Source organism: Thalia democratica, chromosome 6, assembly GCF_965202585.1.
Source record: "Thalia democratica chromosome 6, ktThaDemo2.hap1.1, whole genome shotgun sequence".
NCBI classification, from domain to species: Eukaryota; Metazoa; Chordata; class Thaliacea; order Salpida; family Salpidae; genus Thalia; species Thalia democratica.
Window position 1 is genome coordinate 40,641,682 of NC_139170.1, and position 11,426 is coordinate 40,653,107.

The 11,426-nt window shown below is 26.3% G+C and overlaps 1 protein-coding gene across 1 annotated transcript; it reads right to left on the reverse strand.

The window, feature by feature from the left end:
- Positions 1-7,060: 7,060 nt before the first annotated feature.
- LOC145839070 (kelch-like protein 7) lies at positions 7,061-9,002 on the reverse strand. The gene is made up of 2 exons (XM_082946681.1): positions 8,885-9,002; positions 7,061-8,472 (listed from the first exon to the last, which is right to left on the reverse strand). Exons 1-2 carry the CDS (start codon positions 9,000-9,002, stop codon positions 7,061-7,063), a joined length of 1,530 nt encoding a protein of 509 aa, XP_082802807.1.
- Between the last annotated feature and the right edge of the window lie 2,424 nt (positions 9,003-11,426).

The window sequence follows — 11,426 nt, forward strand, 5'->3', positions numbered from 1 at the left end:
TTGATGTTTTCAAAGTTTTTGGAATTTTGTATTGTTTTTTTTTATCTCAAACCCAATTAATCATAACTTTTTTTCAAAAGTCAAAATATTGTATCATATCATATAGCATAACTTTTTTTTTCCATTTAATACCAAGTTAGGTTTTTAAGTTGTGATGTAAGACATACCAGAAATGCTGAAAGTAGTATCAAGATTTTATCTTAATAATCAGTAATATGCATATTTTTAGTTTTAAAAAACAAATCCAATTTCGTTTTCTACTAATAGACTCGTTATAACATTAAACAATAACTTAGCCAAAGATCAAGCCAAAAGTAAACTAAGTTAACGTATTGACTTTTCGTTTATCTACTTTTTGTCAAAACTGTCGGTGATAAAGTTTGTTTGGCAAAGTTGTGTACACTTCTTAAATTGTTAACTTCATAGTTTTTTATTTAAGCTTGCTGTCTTCACACATAGTGCTTCCTGGTTTATTACTAAATGAAGTTAATTGATAAACAACATAAGTCCGAGATCTGATTTAAAACAAAATCATATTACCATCATGTATCTAGCAACAATTGCAGTAACAACATTGTTTACAAAAACTTAAAATAAACACCCATTATACTGGTGCATTGTACCTTTGCTATTATAATTTCTTTATCTGTTGTTGTGCTTTGCATTGGAATTAAACCTAAAAATTCTTCTTAAATTTTAAAGTTAGTAAAAACAGCTAATTGTAAAATTCTCAGATGAGCAGTATCTGTTTTATCAGTGTTCTCATCTTAAGAGATTGATTAACATACTTATTTGATTTTTGCGGCTTTAATACCTTCAGACATATTCTAAACACGAATTTTTGTTGTCATTGAAGAAATAAACAAAAATATTTTACTACCGCCAATATATTTTCTATAAAAAAAATTTCAATTTTCATCTGAAACGGTATCTCTATTTTAGTAATTACTTTTGCTACTTTTTAACTTGCCTTTGCAATTTTTTTCTGGTTGTTTTGTGGTTACAAGAAGATAATCATGTACTTTGTTGAAACTGACTTAGGCAATTAGTTTTGTTTTTCCGTTTCACGCAATAACTCCTAACTATCGTTTTTTTTTAATTCTTATCGCTCATTTTATATTTTACATTTACTCTTTTTAAATAGTGCTCTTCTCTATAGTGCTCAACAAAAAAATTATTTTTGTTTTCTTTATTAATGGCTCAATGAATTTTTATACTTCAGTTAAAATATTCAAGAAACTTAATTGTCCAGCCAAGCTGACTTATAATAAATGTTTCTAAAGGTATTAGTTAAGAGTTGATTAACTTTTTTGTTTCTTTATTTAGTGAACTTTATTCTAAACAGGATTGCCAAACAATCAGACTAGTTTAAAAATTTGAAAAACTCAGACTAGGTTAAACCTGTTAAAGACATTTTTTAAAACTCAGATGTGTGTAAAACTTTTATTTCAAATACTTTTAATAAATCTTTGAATTCTCATAAAAGTTTTTATGACTGTTGTGTAGTTTATTAATCATAATTTTTTAGGTCTACTTACATATTATGTACTTTTTTATAATGATGATATTTTAGTTAGGTATTTAAGTTTGGTTAACAGCAAGCTTTCATCTTTTAATAAACTTAGACTGGTTTAATATAAGTCAGTGGTTTTTTTCTTTTTAGTGGCAACCATGTAAACGATCAATTAATTATTATTAAGTAATTTATTAAAGTATTTGAATACTGTTATATGTTAAATTTTTTTTTAGTTTTTTACCATGCAAGTAGGTATAAATTCTATTGAGTTAACTAATTACTGAGTTTTTAAAGAGTGAAATTTATTTAAAACGTAAAAACTATTTTCAAAAGTATATATTTTTTTAAATATGAAATAGCGGTTGATTATATAAAAAATGTTAAAAGTGCCCCAAAAATGTTTTGCAAGCTCGGTTTTCATACAGAACTAAATTGTAATAAAGTAGTAAAAGTTTTAAGTTAAACTTATTTAGTGTTTAAGACAGTACGTAGTTTGTTAAGACTTATGTATATTATTCAATAAAAATTTATTCCGATAAACATGTATAACTGAAATAGGCGTTTTATGTGTAGCTAAAAGTCACTTAAAATAACAAACTAAATAAAAGTAAAACTTTAGTGTGATTAAAACTAAAACCAAAAGATAATTTAAAGGACACTAAAAGTTAAACTGCGGCCCGCGAACACTTTAAAAACTTTAACTTTGGCCCGCGAGCACTAACTACCTGCCGACCCCTGGCTTAAGTGTTCAATTTTCATAATAGCTATTGTCATTTTAACAAATCAGGCACTTACCTCACTTGACTTAAGTACAGCTCGAATTTTAAAAACCAGATATTTAGTTTATAAATAAATTGAAAAGTTTTTATTATTCATTTTACTCAAAATAAACTAAGAAAAAGTACTTACAATGTTGGTTTACTTGAAACCCCAAATTTTAGACTGTATCAAAGACTAGGCTTTAAAAATTCTAGATAAAAATATAATAAAACTAAGAAAATAGATCTTTGGAAATTTTATTGTTTATGCCTTGCTTTAGTAAATAGTTTAAGTGTACAAGAAAATTTAAAACCTACTTCAGAATAACAATGATGACCACCTAATATATAACATAAACAAAACTTGGTTGTATCAAATCAGATTCTTACAACTTTATAAGTCTGAAACATTTATTTAGATACAATAAGTATGCTAAACTCACTTCAATAATAGTAATAAAAATATTTTTTTATTTGCAATAACTAAATTAGCAATAGATGCAAATATTTTTTTAACCTTTAATAAATTAACATAAAAAATAAAAATATCTAATAAAACCCTACAGACATTTTTTTAATTTGTGTCTAGCAACAAGCTATAAATAATAAAAAAATAATAATAAAAAATTTCAAACAAGTTTATCACAATTTTTCAGTATTATAAAAATCAATACATTAGTTTTAATGTAAAAGATATCTAGAATCTTCTAAAAGTTTCCATGACCTTGCTACTGAAGCCAACACGAAACTGGTTGAACCAAAATGGACTTTTGTAGAAATGTGTTGTTTTTTTGGTAGAAAATTAAAACACAAATGTTATTTCTTAGAATACTGAATACGCAAAACTTTCAAAAGTTGTACAATAAGATTGCAGTAGGAAATCACTCGCTGAAATAGCTTAACTTTTTCAATTTTAAAAGACTTTATCTGTCTCAACTAAACATTCATTATTCAACTAATCTTATAAAAAGTCTTACAGCTGTGTTTTGCAAATTGCAAATACAAGTAATTTTTATACAAACTACAGTATAGACTTTATTGCAAAATAAAGTAAATATATTATTAGGAACTTCGCTAAGACTAGTCCCTGAAATGTAAGTTTTTGGGTTTTTGATTACATTGATCCAATCGAGGTTGTAGTAAAGTACTATTATAAAACAATATTGATCAAAGAATTTATTATAAGTTTAAACATAAAAACTCTGGTTTCTATTTTAAAAAGTATCATATAATAAAACAAGTTTCTGTACCTTAAACATTTTTTGTTTGAATAGTTTTTCTAATTATTTTAAATAGTTGAGCTCCACATCAATAAAATCAATTGTTACAAGTTTAGAATTTATCGAGGCGATGGCTTAGCAGTCGTAGAAAGTAAGTCATTATTAGTTATTAAAATAGACCGAGAAAGGTGTTGAACAGATTTGAGTTAAAATAGTTATAGATTTCAAGGTTGAAATAACTGAATTTTTGATTGTAGAGCTAGACTTTTGCAATGACACTTATACAGAAAACCAAACTTTCAAGCAACATATTTCAATATTCAATCAAACACCATCAATATGTGTCGAATGAGTACCTAAATACACCAACAGAAGGTTTCAGCATCACCGTTGTATCCAAGATACCTCAAATTAACAATCATTTAAAAACTGGTTTAGCGATATATACACGTCGGTAGATGAAGCATGGTTTGTTTGTGGTAAATTTTGTAAACGTCATAAGGAGACAAGTTTAATAGTTGCTTAATTTATGATAAAATTAAGCACACTGTAAATTCACTTTTATAGAAGAAAAATATATCATTTTAACTAAAAAGATTTAAACACTTTCAAAACTATTCATTTTCTGATTTGAATCGAGCGGTTTATTTTTTATAATTTTTGATAAATAGATTTTTTTTCTAATAGAATAAAAAGCTTTGTACTCAATATTTTAGTTTACCTGAGTCTTAAAAACTATTTTTTTATAAATAAATCGTTAACAAACTTTGTGTTGGCGCTTTATAACATAAACTAAAAATATAATTTATACACAACTGCTACATGATCAGTTTGTCAAATAAAGTTTAACTTTTATATATTAATAACACATTTAGAACTTTTATAGAAGATTTTGTATTTACAAACCTGGGTATCGAATTATTATGATACATTTTATATCAATTTGTTTTACAACTAGTTTTTAAGTAAATATTTGACTTTCTCAGAACTCTTAAGTTTTTTTAGGCGAATTCATAAGCTAATCAAAAAAGTCAGTTATGAGTTTATTTTAGTTAAACCAAAAACTTTCAACGATTTAAGTTTATTAGCAATAGTAATACTAATGTAATTAAAGTGTATAATTGATTACTATCTTTGTGTTGTCAATACAATATTGTCGATTTTAAAATATAAGTTAAAAGCGTATATGACCCTTATACTGAAATATAATGTGTAAGACATTTAATAAAGTTTTATAATTACACTTTTAAAACACAATATTCTCATTATGTGCTGTTAAATAAAAAGTATCTTAACAATTTAAATACGTTTAAACTTTTTTGTTTAAATTTTTGTCACGTCATAACAAAGCTAAAATTTGAAAGAATCAATTCTAATATATAATAAAATAATTTATAATCAAGATATTAAATTTTAACTTAAGCAGACTTTTTTCCAAACAAACTTAATGGTAGTTAGTAAAAAATAACTAAAATTAGGAAGAAAATAAAACATACTAATATGTAAAAAAAATAATAACTTATATGTAGTAGGTTAATTATAATTTTTTAACTTATTAAAAACGTCTAGAATTAAAGTTTTTTTCTGGAAACAAAACATATCATTTTTACAGGACGTATTGAATAGAACAATTCAAACATCACTCAAGTGTTAATATTATCTAAGAAGTTGTCAGTTTAAGAATTTAAAAAAAATTCACTGTGATTATTTAATAAAGAAAATAAGTTTCAGAAGTGTATATTCTGTTTTACTACATTTCTAAAATCTTTATTGTTCTAAAACAAGCAGCTAAACGGTACATAAAACGTTGGCTTGTGTATGTGATTCGTACTAATAGTTATTTAGATTTACAATATGCACATGTAAGAAGACTACTTTAAAGCTCAAAACTCAATATAAATTAGGAACTGAGCGTTGTGAATGCGATTGATAGTTGGGTAAAGCACAAAGTTGACTTATATATTCATAATGATTTTTTGATCATAATCTTTTGAGTTTTTGGAACAATCACAGTAGTCACGATATTTAAGTGTATGAAGAAGCAGCTGTTTAAGTATAAAGTCTTTTAGTATCATTTTTATTTTTTAAGAAACAATTTGCAATATTTTATTTTTTGAAATCTTTTTGTAGAGCTTTCAAACATTCTTAATGTTTTTCAAACCAAATTTTACACAGCTTGAAATTAAATTTAGTTATTGATGAACGAGCTTTTTACACTTCGAGCATTTTTTATTATTTGAAATTTTATGCATTAGTACGTGAAGCTGATTTTTTATCGGCACACAGACAAAAACTTATCATTTTATGTCGTGTTGCTATAATAGTAATGATATCTTATATGTTTCTTTTACTATTTTAATAATTCGTTAAAACTGTTTAACATCACTTACAACTTCTTACTAGAATATACTGTTTGAAAAATATTCTGTAAGCATAAATAAACAATCGATTTATTTAAACATACATGTAGCATAAAAACAAAACATAAATGCATCATATTAAACTAAGCAAAGTTTAACAAACATGTCGTTTCTTAAAACATTAGCAGCGAAAATATTTTGAAACTATCTATTATTTTAAGTTTAAGATTATTTGTTAACATGATCGTCTTTTTATTAACTGGCAATACGATTTTTATTCAGTCAAACACCAGTCAAAAACAAAAATAAAATAACTTTATTGTTTTATACCAGAAAATAGCTCTGCTTAATATGAATACTTATCACTCCATGTTATCTACCAGTCTTATTTTATAAGCTATTATTTAACAAGTAAAAAAGCTTCAATGAATAAAAACAACACTGTATCAACATTTAAAATAGGATTTAACATTTTTATATTAAGTTTTTTTTCGTGATTTTACTTATTATAATTAATACTGTTTTTTTATGCTTCCATTAATAGTTTTTTTTTTTACCAAACTCGCATAATTTTTCTTAAAAGCTTTTTATACTACATATTATTGTATTTTTAAACTTAACCATAAAAACCTAATAAGTAAAAGATCTAATGAAATAATGTTCTAAAATTTGTACTTATATTATTTATCATCAAAAACCATCAATTACTCAGTTATCATAAATTTATAAAAATAATAAAGACTAGTATCTTTAATTGTTTACTAAAGACAAACTACATGGATATAATTAAAATTCAAACAATGTTATGTTGTTTGAAGGTTTATATTTTTCTACACTTAAAAAATTAATAAAAAACTTAGTATAATCATTATTTTATGTGATGTATTCAATTAAAGGTTGTCCTTATAAGCAGTAAAAAGTTAACTTTATAATCTTAAGTTTTCAAGATGTGGAAAACTATACAATTTGTTATTATTAAAAGTTAAAAGTTGTGGAAAGTTCAAAGATCATTAATTACCAGAACTTTATAACAAAAACTCATTCCTTCTATTTTATTTCGACGATGCAAAGAAACTTCACATAACAAACGACGTACTGTTAAAAAGCAACCTAAAAAAAGTCAATGTCTAAAACATCAAAACACATATGACGACAAAAAACGATGTTTTTTGATACTAAGATGTTCTTCTATTTCAGATATCTTTCTTATAAGCGAGGCATTAAAGCGCAAGAAAACTCGTACCTGTTTCTCGTCACCTCGCACTTTTCTTCGCAACGCCACTCTTCAGTTTCTGCGTCGTACGCCATGTAAAAGTGTTCCCCGCTCCTGAACACAACGACCTTGCCGCCCAACGTCGCAACGCTTACGGGGGTGTGAAAATGTATTTCGCAAGAATCGGGGGGCGGCCTCAGTGCAAAAAACGTTTTGCAAGTTGAATCGTAAACCTCGCACGTAGGCACGAACAAACCGCCGATTATAAATAACTTGTTCTTCATGCCGACCATTTTATGATAAGTTCTTTCTTCCAGCATATTGGGCATACGTGACCAGGAGTCATCCACAATGTCGTAAGCCTCAACAGTATTCGAATGTTGATGCAAATTCACTTTACCACCGGAAACGACAATTCTTTCTTCGAATACACAACCGGCTAAAAGCCATCTACCCACGATCATTCCAGTAAGTTGCTTCCACTCCCGCTTTCTTGTGTCAAACTTCATGCAGGAGTCTATATAATTATCGTTTTTAAGTCCTCCCATCACGTAAATGCTTCCGACGAAAGAGCACGCGCAAAATCCTTCCCGGTCATCGACCATTTCAGTCACGGTTTCCCACCGATCACCGGCAGCTGCGTACTTTTCGACAGACAATATGGGGTCAGCGTGGTTGTTGCGCCCACCGAGCACGTAAACTTCGTTTTCAACACGCACTACTTGATTTCTAATTCTACCTGCGCTCGGCCTTGGCAGGGCGTCTATTCTTTCCATGTTGTTAAAGTCGACAATGTGTGCTTGGTTGAAATATTGGTTATCGCTGTTTCTTCCTCCGAACACCAGTACCTTGTAGTTACTCTGGCTGCAATATCTGTACGCACCTACAGCCTCGCCAGAGTCAATCTTATTTTTAGTTTGCAAAACTCGTTCTATAGCAACAGTTAATTCCTCGTTGGTCGGACATTTTGTATCTAATATGTGTTTCAAGGAAGAATGTGGTATCAACGAGAGACGTGTTCTTTTCAAAACGTCCGCAGCATATTTACCGCGTTCTTTTACATCATGATTCAACCACCTGACTGCTGCAGCGCACACTTGCGTCTCTGAATCTACAGACAGCTCCGAGCTGCATAATATTTTCACCACCAACTTGAGGTCTAATTCTAAGAAGTTAAGAGAATCAGCAAACGACGGAAAATAACGGTGTATGAGCAACGTTGATTGTTTGCACAGCCAAAAGCAACTAAAAAGTTTTGATGAAGTAAAAACTACTGCAACATTTTTAAGATTTACGTTTTCCTTAGTGTTTCGGTTTGTTTCATTTGCTTTTTCTGTTGTAACTAAAAGTATTTTGTTTTCTTTTAAATGCTTAACAAGATTGTCATCTTTAGACTTTGCGTTTTCTGTAAACAATATTACTTTAAAAATTGAATCTTAACAAGCTTTAGTCTTAATTACTAGTTTTATATATCTGCATATGCTTATCAAAATTTTATTAATAACTTTTTTACTTCATTAAAGTTTTGTGTTTTTCTTGTAAAACTTTCAATGAAAAGTATTTTAGTACATACTATGTTTTGTTTATAAAAACTTGTGTAAAAGTTTTTGCATTTGTAAGTTTTGCATTGTGTTTTTTAAATAACTACAATAAATTAAAGTTTTAGAAATCCATAATTTTTAAAATAAACTATCACTTTTTAACGTTAAACTATACTGTAAATTTTATTATTTATTATAGTATTTTACAATTAGTTAAACTTTTATTTACTAAAATCTGAAGAAAAATCTGAAAACTAAACATAAAACAATACTCACCTTTTGCAACAACCTTATTGCTTTTGACTATGTTTTCTTTGCATAGACTGACATAGTTACCATTTTTACTTGATAAGTTGCTATGTAGTGGATTTTCTACACCATTAATTTTCTCCATGTTTTTTAAATAGTCGAATAAATTTTATCTGAAAAAGCTTAAATGCGTTTGAGAGTGTTTTTATAACTTTTTGTAACATAATCTGAATCAAGTTATTTAGTTTTATTTAGTTAGTTATTAAAACTGAAATAAAATAGAAAAAGCACACAATGTTTTTAAATTATATATAAAGTTGTTTAGTTTTTGTAGAGAACATAACTGGATGTATCAAACTAATTTTTTTTCTGTTTTATCAGTTTTAGTCAGGTAGTATATTTCAGTATTAATGTTAAATATATTAAGATATGTGTACATTTTTCCGAAAATTTTTTTCTAAATTTTAATCAAAATCTACATAAGTTTCTACAACATAAATATAGTTAATTTAATGGTGTTCCACTTATATAAAACTTAAATGTTTAAGTTTATTAAACTAGAATTTATTCATTCAAATCATTATAAAAAGTTTAAATAAAAACTTTAAACTTGTTAGAAATACTTAATGTTTTTATTATCAAAAATTATGTTGGTACTAGTTAACACTAAGAATAAATAAATTTGTATTACAAAGTTTAACTTTTGGTGTTTGACTCGATAACCGAAAGGCTTTTTTGTACACCAGGTTCCTATACAAAACTTTTTGAGACCTTTTAATCGTTCAATAAACAATAATACTATTAAACACATAATCCAAGTTTTGGTATTAATAAAATACAAATTAAAGTCATAGCCAATAAAAATAAAATAAATTATTGAAAAACAAAACTGCAAATTGCAAACTGTAGAAAATTTGTTTTATAAAGTCTTAATAAAACAGTTTAAATAAGATAAAATCATGAAAATTTGAACAAAAAAAAAAACTGAATAATATAAATAAAAAATAAAATACTAAAGTTTAAATAAATAAAAATATACTACAAATATATAACGTTTAAAAGAAATAACACACAAGACTTTTTATAAATACACTTAGACTTCGAACTTTTATAACATTTTAAATAAAACTATAACAGTGACCACCTTTAATACAAGTTATAAATGTTTGTAATTACTTATAAACAAGCAACTTAAAAAACTAAGCTCAAAAAAAAGTTTTTAGTTTATTTTAACAAACCTTAATCACGTAATCTAATTTTTTTAAATGTTCATCACTAATCAAGATGTGTTGAACAGAAATTTTTACATTTATTAAAATTGTTTAATTGATTGTTTATTCACAAATTACCACTACAAGGGTAAATAATAAGAGCTTTACATTTTTATTTTTATATATTTAATGTTTAAATATTATTAAAAATAATAAATTTGAACAAAGAAAAGTAGTATTTTAAGCTTTGACAGATACAATATTATATGTTAATGTAAGATTCTGAAAATTTTATAAAATTGTAATATTCTTATTTTGTCATTTTACCAATTTTCTTAGCTTTATTGAGTACTACTATCTAATATTTACACTAATACAAACTTTAATATCAACTATTAGGCAAAAATAAACTAAAAACATTGATCATCTTTATCTTTTTGTATAAAAACTTATAAAACTCTGATTTTAACAATAAAAGTTTACGTTTCAATTTTACTAAGCTAAAAGTAACTATTTGGAGATTATATCCCTTTTTCTGTTATATAATACTAATTGTAACAAGGAGGCTGAAGGTTTTTTGAAGAAAAAGGTTTCTAAATATGATTTTGGCTTTTATAAGTACAAGCTTTTTTATGGTTTAAAACTAAATTTGGATAAAAACTAGATTAGATAGGACAAAATAACTGTGACCTTTTTTTAAATGTGTTCTGAGTTGAAAACAGTTTAAAATTGTTGCTGAAAAAACTATTGTATTTAATATTTTTTTTGTACAGAGTCTGAAGTTCCTTATTTTTTATGTAAAAGTTGTTCGAAGTTTCAGGTTTCAGGGTTGCCAAGATTTTGACCAATTTAGCTTGACTTTAAGTACGCGTTTTAAGTACGCATTCCCAAGCATATTTTGATAAAAGTGTACTTTGAGTATATGTACATAATTTTATAAGTTTGCATTTTAGTACGCGCTTCTTATCCAATACATGTTTTTAAACTAAAAATTAATGAAACAAAAACTTTATCATTGTAGCAAAAACTTTCTGTCAGGTTTCTTTTTATTTGAACTAGTGATTCTTAGCTACAAACTTCTATTGAGGTAAACCATACACACAAACTTGTTACACAAAAAACTCAACTAAAAACTTATCTAATAACTTACTTGAACAAAAAACAATTTGGCTCTTTAATTTTGCAAAATAGACATTTGTGTATATACCAAAGTTTCACTAAATATAGAAGTTTAATTGCCACAGATCACCAATACTAAACATTTATCTACAACAACTACTTGTTCAAATAGGGTATTAGTTTGACATGTGTCTAGAAAAAATTTCAATTTTAAGTCTCGCTTTTTAAAAGATTTTTTT